Source organism: Hypanus sabinus, chromosome 6 (assembly GCF_030144855.1).
Source record: "Hypanus sabinus isolate sHypSab1 chromosome 6, sHypSab1.hap1, whole genome shotgun sequence".
Lineage (NCBI taxonomy): Eukaryota > Metazoa > Chordata > Chondrichthyes > Myliobatiformes > Dasyatidae > Hypanus > Hypanus sabinus.
This window is the reverse complement of record NC_082711.1, coordinates 132,424,874-132,452,485: the sequence shown is the minus strand read 5'-3', so window position 1 is coordinate 132,452,485 and position 27,612 is coordinate 132,424,874. Positions and strand designations below refer to the sequence as shown.

At 44.6% G+C, this 27,612-nt stretch overlaps 1 protein-coding gene across 1 annotated transcript in view; it reads right to left on the bottom strand.

Annotated features, from left to right (window-relative positions):
* The window catches only part of spns2 (SPNS lysolipid transporter 2, sphingosine-1-phosphate), a 110,257-nt gene that overhangs the window by 10,518 nt on the left and 72,127 nt on the right, over positions 1-27,612 (bottom strand). Inside the window, exons 7-12 of the mRNA XM_059972958.1 lie at positions 24,994-25,146; positions 24,296-24,485; positions 18,196-18,261; positions 16,816-16,914; positions 16,080-16,243; positions 348-388 (exon numbers count right to left, since the gene is read on the bottom strand). Coding sequence (XP_059828941.1) covers positions 352-388; positions 16,080-16,243; positions 16,816-16,914; positions 18,196-18,261; positions 24,296-24,485; positions 24,994-25,146 — 709 coding nt within the window. The 3' untranslated portion in view covers positions 348-351. The remainder of the gene's footprint in view (positions 1-347; positions 389-16,079; positions 16,244-16,815; positions 16,915-18,195; positions 18,262-24,295; positions 24,486-24,993; positions 25,147-27,612) is intronic.

Sequence of the window (27,612 nt, the reverse complement as noted above, 5' to 3'; positions counted from 1 at the left end):
CAAAATGAAATGAACTTGAAAACTTAAACCATAATTCACTTACTATCATATTGAATATTTTCAAAAAGAGACAACCTGTACTGATGGGCAAAACAAAGCCCAACAAAGAATCGCTCAGATCTGGAAGGGCTATTTCCTACACATCTTTCATTTGCATTCTGTCTGTACGAGCCCAGTGATAAATCACAACCCTGATACTGCCCTGGAGTCTTGCTTCCTGCAACTCAGACCCTATGACTTCCTTGTTCAAAGAAATTTATTAAATAAAAGGTAATCCACACACACTTGCATGTTACTTTAAACAAGTTAATGCTGCATTAAAATGTAGGGGTTTTTTCTTCACTCACCTTATCAGACTTTAATAGAAACCAACTTCATTTCTTCCACCCTGAAAAGAAATTCAAGAGCTCAGACGCAAAAGCAGGTGTATAATGGCACATACAGTGCCACCTTCCCAGGTGTAATGATGCCCAAGGGACACCTTGCAGAAGGAGGGTGATGGCCTCAGTGTATCATGGGAGGAGGAGGCAGGCAAAGCATTTGAGAGGGTAGCCTTCCTGTTGGCTGCATTTTTCTTCCACTGATTCGGCTAGGAAACCACAGGCATAAACTGCCAAATTCAGGCACGAGCTCAAATTCCACCACAGTGGAATGTACACATCACATTAATTAGATAAATCCTAAAAGTAAAAGGATCAGGATTTTTCAAAAAGCCCAGCCACATCCCCTCGGGAAGGAGATTTGGATTCCTTAACCCACTCTGTGGTTCCTGGCCCAGTGCAACGTGAATAACTAAACTCCTTTCTGCAACAGGCATAAGCTACCTTTGCCTCTGGCCTTCCAGTATTGCCGACATTGTGTACAATGCAATTTCTTCCCAGACTTAGCAGAGCAGCATTCCTTTACTCCATGCCTCCACTTATATCGCTGAAATACATCCCAAAAGGCCACTCTCACCAAAATTGGTCAACTGGGACAATCTTCACCCAAGAAAATCTGCTCCATTACCATGTAAATGTTATTGTAACACCTTGGTTATATGGTGGTTTAACAAACACTAATGAAATGCCTAATGCTGTAATTACATCATCCATGGAATTCAAATTAAATGTTGACAAGTAGTTATTAATCTGGAACACACTGCTAAATCATACCAGATATTCTGATGCTAAATTAGCACATTCTGTAATGATAAAAGGACACATTTTCCTTGAGACAGAGTCATACAGCCTGGAAACAGGTCCTTTGATCTATCGGGTCCTTACCAGCCATCACAGGCTCATTTATACTAATCCTACACCAATCCCATTTTATTCTCCTCACTTTCCCATCAACTACCCTAGAGTCTACCACTCACCTACATACCAGGGGCAACTAACCAACCTATTTATCTTAGAGATGTGGGAAGAATCAGGACCACTCCTTGGAAGTCGATGCAGTGACAGGGAGAATGTGCAAACTCCACACAGACAGCACCAGAGGTCAGGATACAACCTGAGTTGCTGCAGCTGTGACGCAGTGGCTCTACCAGCTGCACCATAATCATAACTCAAAGCTACAAGTTTTTAGAAGAACTTGCTCAATAGTGCAGCGTTTGAAATGAAGGGAAGGAGTTGGTGCATTAAGTGGGTCTTAAACAAGGGGCTTCTTCATAAACATGATTAAATGGCAAGCTTGAGTGCAAGGGGCAGGAGGGATGTTTCAAACTCAGATATAAAGCTCCAAGACACAGGTTGAAGCAGCGTTTAAAATAGGAATGGCTGAAACCCACAGCTGGGATTAGAGCTACCACGCAGGAGTCTCATCAGCACGGACTGGTTGGGTCAAGGATTAACAGTCTCTTCTTCCTGGGTGTTACAGCCATTGGATCTTAACAATGTCAGGTAACCTCTTGTTTTCCTCTCTCCATGAAGTGCCGTACCTTTCGGTTTGAATCTTGTTTCTGTTACCAACAGCATGTTTTGTTAATTCAGAACTCAAGTCCACCACAGACATTCCCTCTTGTCCTCTCCAGCCCTTCCCTTGGCGCTCCTTACTTTTCCACTTCTGATGAAGAGTTTTTGACCTGAGTCTTCAATTCTGTTTCCCTCTGAACTGATGCATCCTTCTCTGGAAAGCAGTGTTACATCCAGAGCAAGAATGACTGACAAAGCTACGCAAACATAGCTCTGCCTTCACTCAGCCGCCTGTAATCCACTAACTGTTAACGGTACACTCAACACTGAGACAAAGGTCTGGTTTTTCAGCAAGGTTGTAATAGAGGACATCATTAAGGACCTTCACCATCTGGGACATTCCTCTTCCCATCAGAGAGGAGGTACAGAAGCCTGAAGACGGACATTCAACATTTTAAAAACAGCTTCTTCCCATCTGCCATCAGAATTTTGAATGGTCGGCGAACACAACCTCGTGCCTTCTTTGCTCATCTATCTTACAGTAATTTTATGCCTTGCACTGTACTGCTGCTAAACCACAATCATCTCCAGGTCTTGCAGAGTTGAGATCAGGGTGTTAAATCGGCGACCCGTTATTCTGGGGACAGCTTGTAGCCACTGATTTCTTTTATTAATTATGTAATGTGAACATCACTGACAGCCATCGCTAGTAGAGATTTGGATGAAGAGGGGTATATATAGGACAAATAGGACTAGCTTGTTAGGCACCATGTTCAGCATAATGTTGGGCCAAAAGGCAGTACGGTCTATGACTAATTGTCCTGAAAGGGGGTTGTTGAGCTGCCTTCTTTATAGCACTGCAGTTTTTTTTCTGGTGAAGGGGTTCCCACAGTGTCATTGAGACCATCCACGCCGATGTGGTAGAGGGGTAGGAAAGTTCTGCTGAAGACAGTACTCTGATGCACAGCTCTCCTTGTCATTTCCCACCTAAAGACTGCAGGTGTGAAAGTTACTCTCAGAACGAGCTTTCTGAACCACAGTACACACTGCACTGGTGTGGAAAAAGTGTTTAAAGTAGTGACCAAAAGTCACCTGGAAATAAATGTTTGGGAAGTGTTGATATTCAGAGGGATCTGAAGTTAATGTTCAAATATGGTAAATACCTGGGAAGCCAAACAGTATGATGGGCTTTACTAAGGGAGATTTGAGTGGTAGAACAAAGTTCCTATTCTAATTACAAAATGCGTGAAATCCCATGGAAGTAAATACCTAAGGAAGGACATGGACTGCTGTAAAGGTTCACTGGAGTAGTCTGGATTAACTGATAGATCGTACAGACTGGGAACATATGAGCTGTGTTGGCAGAAATGAGAGACTGTTGTATTGAAACATGAAATTCCATGGGACCCAAATGGGGCAGTTGTAGGGTTTTCTGTGGCTGGTTGTCTCAAACCAAGAGGTCATAATCTCAGCCCAGTTGTTCAGTACAGACTGGATAGAGAATGTCATCAGCTGGAGAGGGGAAAATACTTGGAATTCTGTACCCAAGGGGGTTGCAGAGGCTCAGTCACTGAATACAGAGGTCAGCAGGTTTTTAGATTTTAAAGGAATCGAGAGACACGTGGTTAGTGCAGAGTGCTGAGGTGAAAGGTCAGTCACAATTTGGGCGGCACACTAACATAATGGTTAATACAATGCTTTACAGAACTGGCAACCTGGGTTTGATTCCCACCTCTGACTGTAAGCAGATTGTACATTCTCCCCTTAACCAAGTGGGCTTCTTCCTACAGTCCAAAGACCTACTGGTTGGTAGATTCATTGGTCATTATAAATTGTCCTGTGATAAGATTTGGATTAAATTGGGGGATTGTTGGCCGGAAGGGCTATTCTCAGGCAGTCAGAAGGGCTTTTCTGTGCTGTATAAATAATAAATAAATAATGAACTTAAACGACGTACAAGGGCAAAAAACATGTGCCTCCAAGTACCCGGAGACCTCATCTTTAGTAATCGACTCCAGCCACTGAGGTCAGACTGACTGGCTTATAGTTTCCTTTCTTCTGCATCTCTCCCTTCCCATAGAGCGGAGAGACATTTACAATTTTCCTGTTTCTAGAGCCATTCCAGAATCTAGTGATTCTTGAAAGATCATTACTTCTGCCTCCGCAAACTCTTCAGCCACCTCTTTCAGAACCCTGGGGTGTACAGGTGACGTTCAGACCTTTCAGTTTTCCAAGCAACTTCTCTCTAGTTATAACCGCCCACTTTATGCCCCCTGACACCTGGAACTGCTGGCTTTCTACAGTGAAGACTGATGCAAAAATTACCTGAACCACTTCCTCCTGCCCGAAACATTGACTGTACTCTTTTCCACAGATGCTGCCAGGCCTGCTGAGTTTCCCCAGCATTTTGTGTGTGTTGCTTAGATTTCCAGCATCTGCAGATTTTCTCTTGTTTGTGATTGAACCTACTTCTGTTTCATATATACTTAATATTTGTCAGTGCACGTAACTGTAATTGTACGTCGATCATACTTAGCAATAACCCGTGGATGCACGATTGCAGGAAAACACCAACAGCTATTGCCCACCAGATTCCAGACCTAAATACCATCATGCTACAGAAAAGAACCCCCTTTCCTGAGAAACAGCTAAAAACACAGAGTCCTGGAGGTGTCTGGGCAACATGTAAACAGCCATTTCCTAAACAGCCATTGTTCTGCTGTTATCTAGTGCTGGCTTTACAAAATTGCATTTGAATTATTGTGTTTGCACTTCCTGTCATTTCAAAATGCAAATTACATTTTTGGAAAACATCAACATTCCAGACATTTCTTAGGGTTACATCTGTTTTAAAAAAATGCTTTGTTGCTCAGCTCCTTAGAACAATAAAAATGCCATTGACCTGAGTGTTAATTTGTTTTGCAAACTGGTTCGTTTGATCAAGTTGCCAAGAATACTATTTGACATTAGTCAGGTGAAAACCGCACTTAGAGGAAGCCAACACCTTGATTTTTAACTCGTCCCAGATTAATCTTTCTTTACCCTATGTGAGGCACTGCTGATGGCTTTTTGCTTCTTGGTTTATTAAAATATTTCCCTGAGTGTTGGAATAGTACTAAAACTAAAGCCTTGTATATTCTTGGTGGCTGGTTCCAGCTGCTGCCTGTAAAGAGTTTGCACGTTCTCCCTGTGACTGTGTGGGTTTCGTCTGGGTGTTCCGGTTTCCTCCCACAGTCCAATGTACCCAGTTGGTAGGTTACTTTAGTCATTGTAATTTGTCCTGTGATTAGGCTAGGATTAAAATCGGAGGATTGCTGATCGCTTGAGTCGAAGGACCGTAAAGGCTATTCCGTGTTGTATCTTGGTAAAGAAAATAAGTAACAGAGGGATTTGCACTCAACAACATCATACAAATGGAGACCAGACCAGCAAGCATTGGAAGAAGTGCTTTTCACCCTTCGCTGAAGAACGTTTTTGAACCAACTAAATGTTTAAAGAAAGATATGCTAGTATTTGTTTAGTTCATGGCTTTTGGATCTGTGTTAGTCTCATTAAACATCGTAGCCAAGGAACTGCCTTCTTCATAGTGATGTACAGAACAGGGCAGCAAGCTCCCACAGACAGCTGTGTGAAAATGACCAGGTCGTCTCATTAAGGGATTCATTTCGAGCAGGTCCTCTTTCGTCGAGTGGTGCATTGGGATTCTTTATGCTAATATGAGAGGGTATCTCCAAAAATGCAGCGCCCTCCCAGAACTACAGCTGAGCTCCACCTTCATTTTTGGGCTGCAGGCTCTAGAGTGGCTTTGATCTTTAACTGGCCAGGGGGGTTGGTCCATCCTGCACTGGTTCACTGGGTCTGTTTGACAGCATGCTGTTAGTGGTACTTGAACTTGCTCCAGGCACGGATCGGATATTGGATAGTGTTTCTGAATCCAACTCCAAAACCTCCAGGTTTATGGCCCATCCCAAGGAAGTATCAGATTCTCCAAGCTGAGACTCCCAGCGCAGTACCAGAGGAGAGCTGTGTTGCCAGTGTGCTGTGTTTTGCAGGATACATGATAGCACAGTCCCTCCGATTAATAGAAAAGATCAATGGCAGTACCTGATGAAAATGTAGGCAAGTTTTCCCAATTTCCTGGCAAATCATCATCCTTTAATCTGCAACGGGTTTTATGGAATCTGCTGAGTCCTCTTTCATTATCATGGTTCCGCAGTGATTTTGTTTCAAGAAGTATTCCAACGGCTCTCTGATGTCCTGGATTATGAGGAAGTCTGATAGTTCCACTCCAGCATCTGCCTCAGGAGTGAACTGCCTTGGGGCAGTTTCTGGAAGGTGAGCCCAAGCAGATTTCAAACGGAATCAGGAGCGCGAGGCGAATCCGACACAGATCCCTTCCTCCCGGGTTGGAGGAGCGTCTCGCTAGGCCCCATGCTCCCTTTGGCCAGCGTGTGAGGTAGGTAGATTTCTAATTACATAGAATGTGGAACAGCACAGAAAAAGGCCCTTCAGCCCACATTGTCTCTGTTTAACATGATGACAGATTAAACTAAATCTTTTCTGATCTTTATCCCTCCATCCCCTGCATCTAAAAGCCTCAGCACCTCTACTGTATCTGTCTCCACCACCTCCTGCCAGGTGCCACCACTCTGTGTTAGAAATCCTTACTCTGCACACTGGCCTTAAGCTCACCTTAAATGCATGGTCTTTAGAGATCAGAAGGGCATCGAGGGATACAGGGAAAAACAGGAAAGTGGGTCCCACTGAATGGAGGAGCAACTTGCTCCTGCTTGTTATAGCGCTGTGAGTGAAAAGCAGGATTTCCAGTTTTGCATAGTTCTGTGTCACACTTTACCGAGCCGCCGCTCACAATCACCTCTGGCCCACTGCCCATGTTCAGTGGCTGCAGGGTTCAGGAATAGCTGGTGAACAAACAGTCTGCACCCTGGAGCTCCGAGCTCAACTCCTCCTCACTCGGGAATGTGATGCAACCCAAGCTGGTACAAGGTCTCTTCTCTCCCACCACCGCTTACACAGCCAAGTGTGCCATAAACCCGAGCAAGGTCACTGATGATGTAACATGCCCACAAATACATCTGCAAGACGATCACAGGCTTGCTGCTGTAAGCATGCCTCAGCTGGACGTCTAGAATCAGGATTAAAGCCTCAGAAGCAGGGGTCGGCCATTCAGGGCAGAAGGAAAGCAACAAGGTCGATGAATTTTTAGGAGGCATAAGAGACAGGAGAGCAACAACAAACGGTGGAATCAGAGGGATGGCTGATGACTCGGGTCATCGGGAATGAGAGGGGAGAGAACCCTTTCAGGTGGGAGGGGGGAAGCATATTCAGGAAGGCAGTAGGCGGAACCAGGTGATGGACAGTGGGAAAGGGAACGTTGAGACCAAGGCTGGTGAGGGATTGGTGGAAATGGAAGGAAAATTAGGCAGATGGAACCAGGTGGAGGAGGGTGAAGAGTCAAAATAATGAGGGAAAGTATAGGTGAACGGAAGGAGAAGGAGTCTGGTTGGAGTGTGAAAGGATAACAAGGGGAGGGGTCTAAATTAATTTAGAAAATTCATTGTTGGTGTCAGTAAGTTTTAAGCTGCCCACGTGGAATCGGAAGTGTTGTTCTTGGAGTTCTCTTCGTGGCAGTGGAAAAAGCCGAAGGTAGATAGGTCAGCGTGTGAGTGGAGAGGGGAGACAAGTGACCGGACGTGCAAGCATTGCGGACAGAGCACGGGTATGCTGAAAAATCATTGCCAAGTCTCACTGATGTAGAAGAGGCCACAATCGTGGGACTGATAAGCTGAGGGAGCTGTAGAGGCTCTGAAAACATTCAAGGTAGGGACTGATCCTCAGGGGTTACGGGACATGGTGTTGGTGCCGCTGGTAAAAGATTAGCTGTGATTTAACTGAATAGCAGAGCAAGCACAGGGGATGAATGGCCTCCTGCTTATTTCTTACATTACTTATTCATCCTGCGAGCAGGCACAGGTGCACAAATGCAGGCATCCATTGCAGAATAACGTGTGTGCCTGTATTTTCATAAGCAGACACAAAGGGAGTACACATACCCACACACATGATGAGTTTCCAGCCTGTTGGGTAACTCAGTCATTCAGGTGACAAACTGTGGGAAAGATTAGTGAGTATCATCTGATTCTCAGTTTCAATGACAGTCTGCAGCTCACCATCTCAGGCAGCATCACAGATCTGAGTCACGCCTTTAAACTAATGGCACCCTCTATGTCGAGGTTGCCCGAGCTAACCAGCTTTATTTAACTAACATAGAATGTGATGCTTCTGCTGACTGTCGTCCTGGCTTTGATGCACCTCACCAACAATATGTCAAATCCAGAAGGTGCTTGTGGCATCTGCATCCCTTCACCCTTCCTTCAGCTGGTGCCACGGTCTGCTCTACAAAAGGATCCCAGTGCTCTGCAGTACAGTGGCAATGAACTGCTTCTGCCTTGGGGCCACGTACAGTCTTCGACATTGGATGGTCATGACACCCACCCACCCCCCCAAGTGAGAGAAGTAATGCAAGTTTCAAGAAGTTCCTGGAGACACAGTGGGAGAACCACCAGCAAGAATTCTGACCATCATAAGACCATAAGGTATAGGAGCAGAATTAGACCATTCAGCCCTAATTGGCTCCTGCTACCAAATGTGCAGAAGGACAACAAGCTACAGCAGAGGTGAATAGAAACAATTTGAAACCCACCCTGATCCAGTAGTTATCCGCCTTCAGAATCAGAATCTGGTTTATTAACTCTGGCATACGTCATTAAATTTGTGTTTTGCATTAGTAGTACATTGCAATGTATAATTAAAACTATAAATTTTCAGCCCCTGATTACTGAGGATCAGTGCACCCCTACCTTACAAAGGAAGATAGTGTTTCCAATGCTCTTTGGGGGAAGAGAATTCCCAACTCAATCACCACACCAGAGAAGACTGAAGCAAGGAAGAGTGGATGACAGGAGAGAGGCAGAGCCATAGAGAATGGCACCCTGTAGTGTTGCTACAACAATGGACAACACTCTGACAGTAACACACCCTAAGATTCAACAATAGCCACTTGCTTTGACACTATATGACATTTCACATTCAAAGACTTCCCACAGAACGAAAAGGCACAAATGAGAAAATCTGCAGACGCTGGAAATCCAAAGCAACACACTCAAAAATGCTGGAGTAACTCAGCAGGTCAAGCAACATCTATGGAAAATAATAAACAGTCCATGTTTCGGGGTGAGACCCTTCATTAGGATTGAGAGCTGGGGGGGGGGGGGGTGGTGGTGGTGGAGTTGCCTGAATAAAAAGATTGTGGGGAGGGGAAAGAGGCTGGCTGGAAGGAGATAGGTGGGTGGGAAAGGTCAAGGGCTGGGGAAATAAGAATCCGATAGGAGAGGAGAGTGGACAGTAGGAGAAAGGGAAGAAGGAGGGGACCCAGAGAGAAGCAACAGGCAAGTGAGAAGAAGTGAAAGGTCGGTGTGGGGAATAGAGTTGGGGGGGGGGGAGTTGTTCACTGGAAGGAGAAATAGATACCCATACCATCAGGTTGGAGGGTACCCAGACAGAATAATAGGTGTTGCTCCTCCACCTTGAGGGTGGCCTCATCTTTGGCTCAAGAGGAGGCATGGACCGACATGTCAGAATGGGAATGGGAATGGGAATTAAAATGTTTGGCCACCAGGAAGTCCCACTTGGTGCGGAGGAGCTCGACGAAGCAGTCCCCCAATTTATGATGGGGCTTGTCAATGTGGAGGAGGCTGCATCAGGAGCATTCTCATTCTGTGATTGCTTTCTCTTCCTACAGCCTCAATGCACTTCTTTTGAAATGGTCTGCCTAGATCGTATGTACTCAAATCCTTACGCCGTATATGTGACAATAATAAACCAATTACCAAACAGGCAAGGGATGGAATAAGCAAAGGGGTGATCAAAAAGGGTGGGGTCCGCGGGAGGTTTAAGGAAAGCAGTTGAACGAAGGAACTCAATGGGAAGCTGAGGCAGAATAGTCGATGAAAGGGAAAGGGGAAGAACTGTGGAAAAGGCCCATGTTGGAGAAATCAAGAGACTTAATATCAGTGAGACTTTTCAGGATAGAAAGTTCTTGAGCAAGGAAAAAGGCCATGGAAGTATTTGGTTGTGAGGGAGATAATACTGACCAGGGCACCAGGAGATGTAAAAGATTTCAAGGAAATTACAAATAAAGCAATTTTCTGTGGGAATGTCGGTTGTGGAAAATTAATGATAAATTAGGAAATGCTTTTTTCAATGAAACAGGTGCAACGCCTATCAACAACTACAGGATAAGCTCTCTGCTGACAACACAATACCGATTGTTTAAAGAACCCACACTCAGGGAGAATATATCCATAAGACCATATAATATAGGAGCAGAAAAAGGCCATTTGGCCCCTTGAGTCTACTCTGTCATTCCATCATGGTTGATTAATTATCTTTCTGAACCCTATTCTCCTGGCTTCTGCCCGTAACCTTTGATGCTCGAACCAAAAACCTATCAGCTTCTGCTTTAAACCTACTCAGTGAGTTGGCCTCCACAGCCTTCCATGGCAATGAATTCCACAGATTCACCACCCTCTGGCTAAAGAAATTACTCCTCATCTCTGTTCTAACTCACTCACTATAGGAACATCCTCTCCACATCCACTCTATCTAGGCCTTTCAATATTCGATGGGTTTTAGTGAACCCCACACCCCATGCCCATTCTTCTAAACTCCCGCGAGTACAAGCCTACAGCCGTCAAGCGCTCCTTGTATATTAACCCTTTCATTCTCATGAACCCTCTCCAATGCCAGCGCATCTTCTCTTAGATAAAGGCCCAGAACTGCTTTGACCAATGCCTCAGTATCAACTTCTTGCTGTTGTATTCTAGTCCACTTGAAATTAAAGCTAACATTGCATTTGTCTTCCTTACCACTGACTCAACCTCCAAAATAACCTTTAGGGAATCCTTCACTAGAACTCCCAAGTAACTTCGCACCTCCAATTTTTGAATTGTCTCCCAGTTTAGAAAATAATCTATGCCTTTATTGCTTCTCCCAATGTGCATGACAATACACTTCACCACATTATATTCCATCTGCCACTTCTTTGACCATTCTCCCAATCTATCCAAATCCCTCCAAAGACTCCCTGCTTCCTCTGCACTATTTCCCTGCACCTATCTTTGTACCGTCTGCAAACTTGGCCAAAAAGCTATCAATTCTGTCATCCAGTTAATTGACATATAACATGAAAAGAAGCGGCCCCAATACTGGCCTTGCGAAGCACCACGTCACCACCAGCCCCCTTTATTCCGACCCTTGCCACCCACTATCCTTGCCAATCGCCTATCCATGCTAGTGTCTTTCCAGTCATACCATAGGCTCTTATCTTGTTAAGCAGAATCATATGCAGCACCTTGTCAAAGGCCTTATGAAAATCCAAGTAAACAGCATCCACTGATTCTCCTTTGTCTATTGTGCCTGTTATTTCTCCAAGAACTCCAACAGATATGTCAGGCAAGATTTCCCCTTAATTAAGCCATGCTGGCTTTGGCCTATTGTGTCATGTGCCTTCAAGAACCCCAAAGCCTCACACTTCATAATAGATTCCAACATCTTTCCAACCACTGAAGTCAGCCTAAACTGGCCTATAATCTCCCTTCTTCTGCCTCCCTCTCTTAAAGAATAGAGTGACATTTGCAATTTTCAAACCCTCTGGAATCATTCCAGGATCTAGTGACCCTTGAAAGATCATTACTAATGCCTCCACAATCTCTTCAGCTACCTCGTTCATAATTCTGAAGTGCAGCCCATCTGGTCCAGCTGACTTATGTACCTTCAGTCCTATCTGTTTCTCAAGCACTTTCTCCCTAGTACACTCACTTCTGCTCCCTGACACTCTTGAGTTTCTGGCACACTGCTGGTGTCTTCCACAGTGAAGACTGACACAAAATACTTATTAAGCTTGTCCACTATTTCTTTGTCCCTATTACCATCTCTCCAGTGTCATTTTCCAGTGACCCAATATCCACTCTTGCCTTTCTTTTGCTCCTTTTATATATATATGAAAAAGCACTTTTGGTATCATATTTGATATTTTTGGCTAGATTATGTTCATACTTCATCTTTTCTCTCTTCATGGTATTTTTTTCTTGTGCCTTCTGTTATTTTTTTAAAGTTTCTCAATCCTCTAACTTCCCACTAACTTTTGCTATATAACATGCCCTCTCTTTTGAGTTCCCTCATCAGTTGTGCCATCCTCATTTTTAATACTTCTTCATCTTTGGGATTCATTTTTCCTGTGTCTTCCAAATTGCACACAGAAACTCCTGCCATTGATGCTCAGCCATCCTCCTTGCTAAAGTCCCCTTCCAATCAACTTTGACCAGCTCCTCTCTCCTTTACTCCACTATAACACTGATACATTTAATTCTAGCTTCTCCCTCTCAAATTGAAGAGTGAATTCTATCACTGTCTCCTAAGGGTTCCTTTGCCTTAAGCTCCCTAGTCAAATCAAGTTCATTACACAACACCCAATCCAGAACAGCTGATCCCATAGTGGGCTCGACCACAAGTTGCTCTGAAAAGCCATCTTGCAGGCTTTCTAAAAAGTCTCTCTTGGATCCAAAATCAGCACCAACCTGATTCTCCCAATCTATCTGCATACTGAAATCCCCCATGACTATCATAACATTGTCCTTTTGACATGCCTTTTATATCTCTCATTGTAACTTGCTGCCTATGGGTGGGGTACAAGAAACATACTAAAAATTTTGGGGTGTACAGATAGGATTGAAAAGATGGGGATGGTTTTGAAGTATTTTACTGTTTATATGTAGCAGAACCTTCAACTTTAAATGGTTAAATGCTCTACAGAATCTGCGAGACCAATGTACACCCATCCCATTCACTTCCATTGCTGTAGTAAAGGAATCATGAATTTATACGGCAAGTTGCACAACCTCAGCTGTTTAGAGCAGTTGAAGTACTTCCGCAGTAAAATCATTCACTTTCATCTCCAAAGCATATTTTCTGGAAGAAACGTGCCTGATTTACATTTCAAGGAATCAATAATGACAAATCCAACCATCTTCCCACTGCTCCATTGTTTGATCATGACTTATTGCAATATTACTTCTGCGGGTTAGCTTAACATTTGTCTCTGTTCAAATTCAGGACATGTCTTCTGTACTGAACAGGATGAGGTCATTAGCAATTATGAAAATCTGTTTCACTGACTTCTGGTGAAAAAGTACTTAATGAACATAGTCACATTTTGTAAATCAATTCCACCTGCCCCACAAACACTCTGGCCATTCAGTCATGCCTGTGTACTTACAGAGGTACAACCTTTTTATACAGTACGATGGTCCTCAAAACTGTGTCCCATATTCTGAGTCAAGCCACACCAATAGTTTCTTAAGCAATAGAGTCACCTCCCTCAGTATGCTAAAAATCAAGACAAAATCTGCAGATGCTGGAAATCTATGCAACACACACGAAATGCTGGAGGAACTCAGAAGGCCAGGCATCATCTACGGAAAAGAGTACAGTCAGCGTTTCTGGCCGAAACCCTCAGCCTGTGCCCTCAGATCCTAGACTTCCCTTATGATGGAAATGTCCTGGCCTTGTTCATTGTATCTAGGTCTTTCTGGATTCCATAAGTTTCAATCAGATTCCCCATTCCAATGAAAGTAAAGTAACTCTTCCCTTCAGTACAGTGTCAGGTGTGGTAGAGCAAAGACTGATAGCCGGCACAAATTCATACAACAATCATTGGGACTGACCAAGCCATTTCCAGAGCAGTTCAAGAAACTGCCATTGGATCCAGAAACAGTATGAGAAGGTGGCAACATCAGCCCATCCACTTGAGAAACTCGTGCTTTTCGTCAAAGTTCAATGTAAATTTATTACCAAACTACATGCTGTATATATCTGCCATATACAGCCCTGAGGTTCTTTTTCTTGCAAGTATACACAATAAATCCAAGAAACACAATGGAATCAATGGAAGACTGTGCCCAACAAAACTGACAAACAACCAATGTACAAAAGACACCAAACTGCAAATACAAAATAAATAAACAAACAAGCAGTAAATATCAAGAACATGAGATGAAGAGTCCTTGAAAGTAAGATTGTGGGAACAGTTCCGTGATGGGACAAGTGACATTGCACCCTCTGGTTCAAGAGCCTCATGGTTGAGGGGTAATAATGTGGTTCCTGAGGCTCCTGTGACATTTTGCTGATGGCAGCAGCAAAAAGAGAGCATGACCTGGATGGTGGGGGTCCTTGATATGGATGTGGCTTTCCTGCAACAACGCTCTGCATAGATGTGCTCTGTGGTGCGAAGGGCTTTACCCTCGATGGACAAAGCCATATCCATTACTTTTTGTAGGATTTTCCATTAACATTGGTGTTTCCATACCAGGCTCTGATGCAACTGGGCAATATACTCTCCACCACACATCTACAGAGGTTTATCAAAGTTTTAGATGCCATGCCAAATCTTCACAAATTTTAAAGGCAGTAGAGCCACTTCTGTGCTTTCTTCGTAACGGCTAACAAGTCTTAATTCCCCTTTCTCTTTAACTCGGGGAGGAATCACAGATAGTGTGGCGAGCCCAGTTACAGGAAATGAAGGATTTGTGGGTGTTTTTGTAGCTAGATCAGTTACCAGCTGGGTTTCTCAGAACTTAGGATTCATCCACAGGCTCCCTGTAACATATCTTAATGTCCTAGACCTGAGTGTGGGGGAGGGGGGGAGGGCATGAGAGAGAAATTGGCAAGTTCGTTCAAGAGTTCATCTGAGGATATGAAAGGGGTGTTGCAGGGTTAAGTGTGAAGGTGAAAAGCTTAAGGGGAACATGAGGGGGAACTTCGGCACTCAGAGGGTGGGGAGAGTGAGGAATGAACTGCCAGTGGATGTGGTGGATGCAGGTTCTATTTCAACACTTAAGAAAAGTCTGGATAAATGAGAGGGGGTATGGAGGGCTATGGTCCAGTCTTAGGTTGATGGGACTAAGCAGAATAATATTTAGCACAGACTAGATGGGCTGAAGGGTATGCTTCTGTGCTGTAGTGCTCTTTGACTTCATAAAACATTAGCTGTCTAGGTCCCTCCCGAGACACTGTCTGACCCGCTGAATTCCCCCAACATTTTTTTGTGTTGGTTTAGCAAACATGTCTGGTACACAAAGCCAATGTCACCTGGTCATTTCTACACTAGTCACTTCAAACCCATTTTATTCTTTTCCACCCCCTCAGATTCCACCACTCACCTACAAACTGGTGGCAATTTACGGTGGTGAATTAATATAATCTGCAAGTCTTTGGTATGTAGGAAGAAACCAGAGCACGCTGAGGAAACACACACGGCCATCGGGAGGACATGCAAACTGCACACAGACAGTCCCTGAGACCAGGATCAAACCCAGGCCCCTGGAGCAGGGAAGCAGTGACTCTGCTGGCTGTGCCACTGTGCAACACAGTGTCGATAGATCACGCTATCGACCACAACCAACGAACTATCTGAGCCCGTGTCAGCCTCAGTTGGGAAGCCCCCTCTGGTGAAGTCGTTTCATTATCTCAAACATGCATCCCAGCCTTTTATAGCAAGAGACAGAGGCAAGTTTTGAACCATCGGATGGCTCCATGAATCAGAGCAGGGTAACCAGCAGTATAGCTATTGGCAAATACAAAACTGCAGATGAATCAACTCTTCCTCCAGCTTCCAGCTGGGTACAGGTATCAATTATAACAAGTGTTTTAATGACAAACTCTCCCATCTTCATGGCAGTTTGTCATTAAAACATCAGTTATAACTCTTCCCGAGTTCCTGAAAGCCCGAGAAGAGTTTATTTGTCCTATATGTTGGGAAAGCTCTAGATCCTTTTTCAAAACTGCTGATGCTTAAAATCTGAAATAAAAATAGAACATGCTGTTAGAAACACTCAGCAGGTCAGTCAGCATCTGTGGAGAGAGACTGACCCAACACCTCTCAGGTCAATGACACCAGATTCTGCCTGGCCTGCTGAGTATCTGCAGCACTTCTCTATTATTATTATTATTATAATGGAAGGTCAAGGTCACACAGAATTGAGGTTCATTAGCAAAAGCAGAACTCTTAGCCTCCTGCAGCCACGAGCTAAAAGGATCTGTACTCACTGTTGATCTGCTCTGTTCCGGTCATGTACAATGTAATGGGCTGTGGCCAGGAAGAAGGTCCCTCCAAGGACAATGACGAATGGGCACAGCATGAGAGCATAACCCAGGCTGAGGAACTCCCACAGGTCTAAATTGGGCTTACTCTGCCTGATGACATCTGAGATCTAGGGAAACAAGAGAGAAGACTTCAAACATGATGGAGATGTCAAGGAGCAAAGGGAGAGGCTGGAAGATTGACCTCCTTAGACTGAGTGACCACAAGAACTAACTATACAATGGAGGGAGGGTTCCCTAGGACTAAGAGCAGAAACCTGCTCCTTCTGGGTGTGTTGGAGTCTCTTCCTTCAGCAGCCTCCTCTACTTCTTTGCTAAAACAAGTATTATTTGAGATTGTGTCTTAAAACATGGAAAGTGGCCTTTCAGCCCATCTGGTCTATGCTGGTTTACAGAGCAATCCCATTCTCCCATGGATTTTCCCTGTAATCTACTTACCCATGCTCCCATAGCCACCCACCAGATTCCACTGTTCATCTATGAACGAGGGGCAATTTACAACGGCCAATTAACTTACTAAGCTGCACACCTTTTGGAAGCCAGAACAACCCTTGCAGTGACAGGAAACCTCACACAGACAGTAGTGGAGGATAGGATCAAACTTGGGTTAGTGGAGCTATGAGGCACCTTCACTACCCGCTGCTGCACCACGCTCTTACTCATTGACACACACTGTACTTACCACGCCTATTAGATAGGGGCTCCCCGCATCGCCAAACAGGTGAGAGGTGAAGCTCTGCAAAGCCACAGCTGTTGAGCGGCGAGTCGGAATGACAACGTACTAGGAATGAAGAGTCAAAGTTACTGCAAGGAGGAATCATACAGGGAAGATGTAACAGTAAAATCACTTAGGGTTTCAAGGAACCTCCATATAAGGTTCAGCACCAGTCAGATGTTTGAATTTGCCAATTGAATTAAGAAGTGGGGTCAGGGTAAGGACTGCTGTGGTTTGTTCACTGGCTCATTCCCCAGGACCACACATTCTTCACAATTGTGAAGGCCTCAGCTTATCACAGGCAATAAAGTTACACTGGTTGCAGGCAATCCATGCGCTAGAGAGAGTTGTGTTTCTAGGAGAAGGGTTGCATCATGACTTCTATTTACATCGTCAACATGTGTGTCAAGGAGTGCAAGTTAGATAAATAATTATGTTTATTTTTTCTGTGATAACAAATATGATTCTGTGTCCAGATATTTTAGCAGTGAATTGTGAAATCTGTAAGGGTGATTTTCCATAAGCTGGACAACCGTACCTGGGGGCCATCTCTACAGTACATCTCCAGTAATCCGCTCCTTTGCTGTTGCCAGCTGGCAGAAGTTCCAGATTATTGGATGCTACAATTCATGCCCATACACCCTTTTATTCCCTTTTCTTTACATATCACACAGCCATATAATAAGGCTTCAAGTGAACCGAAAACGGTTGAATGAAATGGAGCCCTGCCAACATTCCCAGTGTTCGGCGCCCCAGTGCCAGCAGCAGCCACACACCCAACCTGACTCCGGCCCCACGTTCAACTACAGCTCACACTTCAGACTCAGATGCCAAACCACCAACATTTCCAAACAATTAGATGCAGGAGAACTGGAGTTTTACCGGGCACTCTCTGAGACGACTGTGTGGGCTTTTATTGAACAGTTTGCAGCAGCTTGATGGCTCTCTACACGTGAGAGCAAGCAGCCAAGGACAGGTACAGGCTGGACAGTAGGGGTCCTTCCCTATAGGAACATTGGTTTGTTTTTACAACATTCTGTCAGTTCCATGGACAGTTTAATGAAACCAACAACTTCCTTCCAGATTTCACAAACCAAACTCAAATTCCCAAAGTATCATGGTGGGATTTGAATTCACATCCTCTGGGTTGTGTGATGTAACCTTAGCATCTAACAAGCCAAGTAAAGCCTCCTGATGATGAACACCATCGGGGTATGAGCTGCCGGTGGACAGAGCAGAGAGCAAAAAGTTTCCACTGCAGCTTTCCTTTCAGGGGACCACCATTTCCTGCAGGCGAGACAAGTGGGTTTACCCAAGAGAAGCTGTAAAACTCCTTCAAACACTTACCATGAGGATGTCTGCTGTGATGGCCCAGTTCAAAAAGAGGAGTACCTCGCCTATAAATATACACAGCTGTGAAGAGAGAAAACTCATGATTTGGTTTCAGCAGAAAAACCAATAACACATTGTGTGAAGATGATTAAAATCTAACATCAGTAATTACTGGAAGCCTTGGGAGATGAGGACTGTTGATTTTCAATTCATGAGTTTCACATCTATTGTAAATTAATGGGGAGTTTACTCAGACTGGGAGAGTGTAAGTGAAGAGTGGAATTATCAAGCAGAAGGTCCAGTCAGACAGAAGACCTCTTGCTCCTGTCAACTGACCTAACAGCCAAATCTAATCTCAGGAAAAGGAAGAAGGTTGGCAGATAGGTGATAAAAAGTTGGTTTCTGCATATGGAGTTCATTTTCACTTCCAATCCAGAGACAGTATTTGTCACCTAAGACTTGCTTTAATAAAATGTTTACAGCAAATTCCTCACATTAAGGCATGAACTTCCAAACAGTAGATCCTATTGTTAGTTATTTGTAGCTGGAATACAAAATACAGCAATTGCAAATTTATAGAGAAACTAGACACATTGGAAAACAAGGTAAGCTGAGTTTGCAATAACCTCTAAACAGAAAATTGACAATTCAAAAGTAACAAATTACAAGAGAATTGGATCAGGCAAGAGAAAGGACAGTTTCATAAAAACCACAGTGTAACAGGCCAAAGAACTTCCTTGTGCTGTAAATCTCTGCCATTCTATTAAAAGGTGCAAACCATGTTCATTCTCCAAACAGCCACGTTCATAAACTGCAAAAAAAAGCCACCATCCCTGAGCAAACAAAGTCCAGATTGTGTAGCTCTCTTGGTGGTGAGCATTGAGTGACAGATCCAGGAGAATAGAACTCCGCCTCACAATTTAATTATCACTTGACTATACTTCTTCCCACACTGTCACCTGTACAAATACTATTACCTCTTTACAGTTCCTTCATCTCCCCCACATCTGTATCCAGAATGAAGTTTTCCTTTCAAAAACATCAGAGGTGTGGTCCTTCTTCAAAGAATGGGACTTCTCTTTCTCCATCATTAATACTGCCCTCACTTGCATCTCCTCCATTTCCTGAACATTCACCATCACCTCATCTTCCCGCTGCCCTAACAGTGACAGAATTCCTCTTGTCCTTATCTACCATCACACGAGCCTCCACAACCTCTGCAATCTTCAGTGGGATCCTAACCTCCCCCCCCCCCATCACCCCCACTGTCTGCTCTCTGCAGAGATTCCCTTGAACATTCATCCCTCCCCACTAATCTCCCTCCCGACCCTTATCTCTGCAAATGCAAGAAGTGCTACACCTGCCCATTCACCTCCTCCCTCGCCTCCATTCAGGGCCCCAAACTGCCCTTTCAGCTGAGGCAACACTTGGCCTGTTGGGATCAGCCGCTGCATCCAGCCTCCTCTACATCAGTGAAACCCAACGCAGATTAGGGGACCACCGTGTTGAGCACCTATGCTCCATCTGCAACAAGCAGGATTTCCCAATGGTCAACCATTTTAATTCCAATCCCCATTGGTTTCTGCTACTGCCCTTCCACGGTCCACTCTCCTCCCCTATCAGATTCCTCCTTCTTCAGCCCATTACCTTTTCCAGCTACCATCTCCTAGCTTCTAACTTCATCCTCCTTCCCCCGGGCAGCTGGCTTCACTTATCACCTTCTAGCCTGTCCTCCTTCCCCTCCTACACCTTCTTGTCTGGCTTCTTCCCTCTTCCCTTCCAGTCCTGATGAAGGATCTTGGCCTGGAGTGTTGACCGTTTATTCCCTTCATTGGTGCTGCCTGACCTGCTGAGTTCCTCCAGCATTTTACACGCTCCTGCTGTCATCATTGGGAAGCAGTTTCCCTTTGACGGTCAGACAACGGGCTGTGCTTTCAGTCCATTCTAAAATGGCAATTTACTGTAACTTAGTTATTGATCTGCAGCAGGGTGATCTGAAGGACTTCAAATACCCAGTTAGGGAGAACGGATCAGTTAGGGAGAAAGCCCAGGAACTTCAACTGTAAGATTTACAAGTTGGCTACCAAAATGTAAGATAAGGAAAGGGACCAAAATATCAGGGAAAAATGGGGAAAATACAGCTGGTGCAGGTCTTTTTGGAGGGGAAGGTGTGGGGGGAATTGAACTTATAAGAATCTGGAACATAAGGTCAAATGAGGAATTTCTAAGGCATTTCTTTACACAGTGAACCTGGAACAGCTTCAAGTGGAATACATTTATGTGCATTAGTTTCTTATATAATCCAGCACAAGATACATTATTTACTCCTGTTTCTGTTTAGAGAGACACATTTCTCCAGCAGAATCATTATCCTTGAGAGCACTGAAGCAACAGAAGCTTCAAACAACACACACAAAATGCTGGTGGAACACAGCAGGCCAGGCAGCATCTATAAGGAGAAGCACTGTCGACGTTTCAGGCCGAGACCCTTCGTCAGGTCTCAGCCATTGGAAACCATTCCCGTGCCTAGGAAGTATTTCTTCAGAGGTTATTAATAATCAATTATTTGAGGAGCCTTTACTCTTCAAAACTTCCTTTACCTGTGTCAGGTTATGTGTCCTGATGATGTCATATATCTCATCCACATTGGGATGGATAGACAATAGCCAATAGGTGCAGGAGTAGGCCATTCAGCCCTTTGAGCCAGCACTGCCACTCACTGTGATCATGCCTGATCATCCACAATCGGTACCCCGTTCCTCTCTTTATCCCGTATCCCTTGACTCTGCTATCTTTAAGAGCTCCATCTAACTCCTTCTCAAAAGCATCCAGAGAATTGGCCTCCACTGCCTTCTGAGGCAGAACATTCCACAGATCCACAACTCTCTGGGTGAAAAAGTTTTTCCTCAACTCCGTTCTAAATGGCCTGCCCCTTATTCTTAAACTGTGGATAGTGGAGAGGTAACACATTCACTTCCAGGTCCCTTGCATTCAATCCAGGCTACATAGACAATATGGACACCTCTGACACTTTTCCCCAGAGATTCCTAGAACTGGTTGGGCTAAATATTCTCAGACTGCAAAATCTCCAAATACATTTAGTACTTTTCATCACAGAATCTCAAAAAACAGCAATGCGGGAAATGGAGATGTCACATGGTTGGAAGCAATCTTCCGGAACTATCCAGCAACATCATAAAGTATTTCTGCAGGTTGTGACTCTGTTTCAGATCTGACAGAGGTTACTCAGAACACAATAACCAGCCATTTGTAATACTTGTCAGCAGTTTAATCAAAACATCCTCATAAATCTCAGGGTACTTCCTTTAATCTCAAACATTATCTACAAAGTTTATTAAAGGATTGTTCTGAAATTTTTTAGACAAAGAGAAAATGCTGGGATCCCTGAGCCGGTCAGCTTGTTCCTCTGAAGACGATGAGCAAGCTGACATTCTGAGTCACACTTTTGTTAGGATCAGAGGTTGTTAGTTATCTCCATAGAGATGGTGTTTGAAGAGGAAAGAGACAAAAGGAAGAAGGGTTTGGAAAACAAGCAAAACAGCTTTTATTTAAACAGATCTTCTCACTGTAAATGCCAAGCCCTTTTCATGACATTGAAAAATATTGGCCAGTATACCAGGAATAAGCGCCATGTTCTTTAAAGGAGTGCAATACAAGCTATCTGAGAGAGCAGTGAGGCCTGTAGTTAACATTTCTCCTGACTGATGGTCAGTGCAAAACCTGATCCCACAACATTAAGCATTTTTCTCAATGAACCATGCAGGCAGAGTAACCTGAAGTCCTGTTTTATCTTTATTAGTTAGATAGATACTTGATTTACTTCCACAGTGATGAAGTCCTTTCAGAGGTTGATGATGAAACGTATCAACTCCTGCCTGAGAAGCAACTTGGATCTGCTCCAATTTGCCTACTGTCACAGCAGGTCAACAGCAGATGCCATTTCATTGGCTCTTCACTCTACCCTGGAACATTTGAGTAGTGAAGGTGCATAGATCAGGATACTCTTCATTGACTACAACTCGGCATTCAATAACATCATCCCTTCAAAACTAATCCATAAGCTCCAAGACCTCCTTGTGCAAGTGGATCCTCCATTTCCTCACTTCCAGACTCCAGTCAGTTCAGTTTGGCAACAATATCTCCACAATCTCCATCAGCACAGGTGCACCACAAGGCTGCGAGCTTAGCTCTTGCTCTACTTGCTTTACATTTATGACTATGAGGCTAATCACAGCTCCAATATCATATTTAGGCTTGCCAACGGCACTGCTGACATTGGCTGAATCAAGGCAGGTGATGAAGCAGCATTTAGGAGGGAGAATGAAGATCTGGCTGAGTGGCACCACAATATCAACCTCTCACTCCATCAGCAAGACCAAGGAAATGATTGTTGACCTGAAGGAGGAAATTGGGGTCCATGAGTAATCTTAATTGGGGGATCGGAGGTGGAGAGGGCCAACAACTTTAAATTCCTCAGTGGTATGATTTCAGTGTTAGGATTTGTCCTGGATCCTTGGACCAGTATGTCACAGTAAAGCAACATCCATCATTGAGAACCCCCACCGTGCTCTCTTCATGCTGCTGCCATCAGCAAGAAGGTACAGCAGCCTGACCTGCACCATCAGCTTCAGGAACAGTATTGTCCCACAACCAGGGGGCCCTTAAACCAAAGGGGATAGTCCTGACGAAGGGTCTCGGCCCGAAACATCGGCAGTGCCTCTCCTTATAGATGTTGCCTGGCCTGCTGTGTTCCACCAGCATTTTGTGTGTGTGTTGTTTGAATTTTCAGCATCTGCAGATTTCTTCGTGTTTGCGGGGATAACTTCATTTGCCCCATCACTGAACTGTTCCCACCGAAATGGACTCACTTTCAAGGACTCTTCTTCTCATGTTTTTGATATTTATTGCTTATTCAGTTATTATTATTATTTCTTCTCTTCTCTTTATATTATATAAAGAGAGAAATTATATTATTACGGTTTTCTTATATAAACTATAATATTGTTTTTAAGGATAAATGACTCAAACAGAAATATAGGTGGGCTAATTAGTAAATTTGGCAGAGTTGTGGATAGCGAAGGTTGTGAAAGTGTTCAGCAGTTATAGATATGGGTAGAGAAATGACAGATGGGAGATTAATTGAGGCAAATGTGAAGAGATGCTCTGTAGGAGGTTGAGTGCAAGAGAAAAGTATTCTGTAAATGTCAGGACCCTCAGGGCATTATTGTACAGAGGGATCTTGGGGTGGAAGTCACATCACAAGCAGATAGGATGATTAAAAAGGTGCAGGGTATTAATTATAAATGGACATTGAGTGTAAAAGTTGACAAGTCATGTTGCAGCTGGACAAAACTTTTGTTAGGACGACATTTGAAACATTGGTCACTGAATTACAAAGAGTTGTTGGGACTTTGGAGAGGTGCAGAAGAGTTCACCAGGCTGTTACCTGGAATGGAATACATTAGCTATGGGGAGAGATTGGGCAAACTTCTTTTTTTTTTCTGGGGCACCAGAGGTTGATAGAAGTTTACAAAATTACAGGAGGCGTAAATAGGAGAGTTAGCTAGAGTCTTCTCCCCAGAGTAGAAATGTCAAACACTAGAACATGTGGCTTTAAGGTGAGAGAGGGGATATATAGGGCAAGTTTTGTTTTTATACAGGGAGCAGTAGGTACCTATAATGTGCTACGAGGTGTAGTGGTGGAAACAGACACAGTTGTGGCATCTAACATGAACATACAGGGATCAAAGGCAGACAGGTTTAGTGTAATTTTCCATTTTGGTTGTACAAATATCACAGGCCATAATCTCTGCTCCTGTGCCGTGCCATTCCATCCCTCCATTCTTTGTGAATGGTGCTATGTATGCCAATGCAAGTTCTGTTTTCACTCATGGACAGTGCTGGTGAGCTGGTCAGTCACTGACGTCACAGCTGCTTTGAAGTGCGGGACCCTCCTTGTTCCACCTGGTCAACCGCACAAACCTCCTGTGCACCCAGCGTTTCTTTTAACAACACATGGGTCAAGAACATTCACGGGCTCTTTTGAAAAAACAACATGTCACACTGAGGCTGAGGAAGAGTAGGTTATACTCACATAGGCTCCCACAATGTTGAAGCGGGCAAACACAAAGATCAGGCTGATGAATATGGACGAGCTGAGCATTCCAAATGCACAGACCAGGGGATCGGCTCGGGAGCTCTTTGTACGATACCACCGCGTTGCTGCCACTCCCACAATCAGTCCCAGGAACCCAGTGACACAGGTAATTGCGCCAAATATCAGACTGGAACAGAAAGAGTGGCCACAACATGTTAGTAATGGTTCATCATAAACCTCAACTGGCAGCAGATCTACAAAGATCCTAGTTCCATCTTGTATAATAAGATCAGCTCTCAGCTTCACAATCTGTGCCTTCTTGTCGACCTGCACTGCACCCTTGCTGTACCTGTACTTGCTGCTGTACCTTGTTCTGTATTATATTACTGTTTTCCCTCTCAGTACACTGTTGCAATGAAATGATCTGTCTGCATGGTGGATGTGAAAAGCTGGGACAGAGAAAGGGCTGGAGAAGATGAAATCTAATAGAGGTGCCCGTTCACTGTGAGTCCACGTGATGGTGAGGCAGGAAGTAAGTGACAAGCCCACGTCTTGCCAGCATTTCAGTTGGTGGAGGCTAGGGGTAAAGACAAACGGGTCTGGAACTGTGTCCCCTCGAGGCTGCTCATCAGCTGCTGACTGGCATTAGGGAACCTCAGCATTACCGGCCCAGCCTGTCTCCACAGCAACCTCACCTGTCTCTGCCACTGCAGGGCTCCACGGTACAGGGCTTAATGTTCTTCTGCACCACCTCTGCGCGGAACAGGTACAGCGGGATCCACATCCCCAGCACCCCCGTGGCAAAGGACACGGAGGCCGAGGCCAGTGTGGAGAACACGAAGCTTGGTCTGTGGGAGGGAGAGACAACAGGGTGTTAGAGGCGGACGGGCAATGAACTGCGCCGGAATTCTCTGTTTACAACACGTTCTGTCCGTCAGACAAAGCTGGACAATCAACACAGCACATCATCCTCGTACACCACCTGCAGATATTGTGTACAGCAAGCTCCCACGGATGGTGATGTGCTGTCAGCCAGGGAGTCTGTGTTAATGATGTTGCTTGTGGAGTAAATATTGAACCGGACAGGCAGGAGAGCTTCTCCAACCCTCAAAGTCCAGCAACATCCAATAACCCAGCACCTTGACGGTGATGGACTAGCAAATTTCTTGGCTCATTGGGTACTATTCCAATGAATATCTTAATGCATTTCTCATCTCCTTGTACAGAAGAGGTTTACTAGCTGCTTGGATTTGAAGGCTGGACACCTGGGTAGTTTTCTCTGCAACAGCAGAGGCTGAGAGGAGATCTGATAGAGGTTTAAAAGCATAACTAGTTTTGATAGCCAGTCAATATAACATAAAATACAGTTGTATCAGCATGAATTAATCAGTCTGATGGCCTGGTGGAAGAAGCTGTCCCGGAGCCTGTCGGTCCTGGCTTTTATGCTGCGGTACCATTTCCCAGATGGTAGCAGCTGGAACAGTTTGTGGTTGGGGTGACTCGGGTCCCCAGTGATCCTTCAGGACCTTTTTACACACCTGTCTTTGTAAATATCCTGAATAGTGAAGTTCACAACTATAGATGTGCTAGGCTGTCTGCACCACTCTCTGCAGAGTCCTGCGATTGAGGGAAGTACAGTTTCCATACCAGGCAGTGATGCAGCCAGTCAGGTTGCTCTCAATTGTGCCTCTGTAGAAAGATTTGGGGGCCCATACCAAACCTCTTCAACTGTCTGAGATGGAAGAGGTGCTGTTGTGCCTGTTTCACCACACAGACGGTATGTACAGACCACGTGAGATCCTTAAACTAGTGGAAGTCAGGTAAACATGATAGAGGTGTTTATGAGGCACTCAGACAGGCACACGAATATGCAGAGAACGGAGGGATAGGGATACAGATGCTGTCTGACTTGCTGAGTTCCTTCAGCATTTTGTGGTGTCCCAGCATCTACAGAATCTCTCCTGGTTATGATTTACTGCAAAGACTCTTCAAGGGATGCTTACCCTGAAGAAGTTTAAATATTCTTTTTGAGGAGAGTTAAGTGAAACCCTTTCTCAGTGCTTCCCCTCTCCAACTCTTCACCAGCTAGCCTCCTTCCCCTCCCCCCCTTTTTATTCCAGTGTCTTCCCACTTCCCTCTCAGTCGAGAAGGGTCTCATCCCGAAACATCGACTGTTTATTCATTTCCATAGATGCTGCCTGACCTGCTGAATTCCTGTGTGTTGCTTTGGATATGGACACTGTCCAGGCAGAAGGGATTAGTTCAGCTTTCAATTACTAGTTTAATTAGTTTGACACGACATTGTGCGACAGGTGACTCTAAAGTGAGTGTGGGAACAAGGCTCCTGTGAGCGTAAAAGGAAACGTCACCAGAAGGGCAAGATGCTGAGCCATCAGAATTTCTGAACAATTGATCACAGATTATTAGAGTAATGCCAAATTCTTCACAGAACTGTGTGGAGATGGATCCAACCCAAGATTAACGTCTTGTTAAAAGGCTCTGCCCCTAGTTGGGCAGCATGCCCTCAGAAACAGAATCATAGCCTGGAAGGAGGCCATTTGGCCTAACTCCTCCATGCTAACCAGCTGACACCCTTTGGTATCAATCTCATCCACCAGCACTGATTCCTAGCCTTCTACATCTAGGTGATTCAGATAGTTACTTGGACAGTTTTAAAGTAACGAGCTTCAACCACTATGTGTGAGACTGCTTCTCCATCACCTCTGCACCTACACCTCGACCTCCCTCGCATGTGGACTGCTGTGGTTGGAGAAGGGGAGTCATTTCTCATGGGTAAATGAGGTAATAAACAGTTGACGTTTTGGGCTGAGAACCTTCATCGGGACTGAAAATCTTGTATTTACGCCAAATCTTGTTCTCTCTCCCTCAGCTTCCTCAGAGCAGTGCAGAGGCCCTGGTGTAAATGGGAGCTTCCCTCACTGTCCAGTAGCTTCACTATGGTGTCCCAGTTGAGCCCCCACCCTTCCTTCCATCCTTCAGGATTCAGATGCAGTTCTGGCTGCCCCATTACGGGAAAATTGTGGAGGCTTTAGAGAGGTTGCTGCTGCTGAGATTAGCGGGAGCATGAGACAAGGAGAGGTTGAACAAGCTTGGCTGTTTCCTCTGCACCACCGGAGGCGAAGGGAGACCTGATGGAGGTTTCCAAGGTTACGAGAGGCACAGACAGGGTTGGTAGTCAGAATCTTTTTCCCAAGGTGGAACTTGCAAATACAAGACGACGGGTATTTAAACTTAATGGGGGAGATTTATAGTGGGTGTAAAGCACAAGTTTTTTTTAAAAGAGTGTTGTGTGT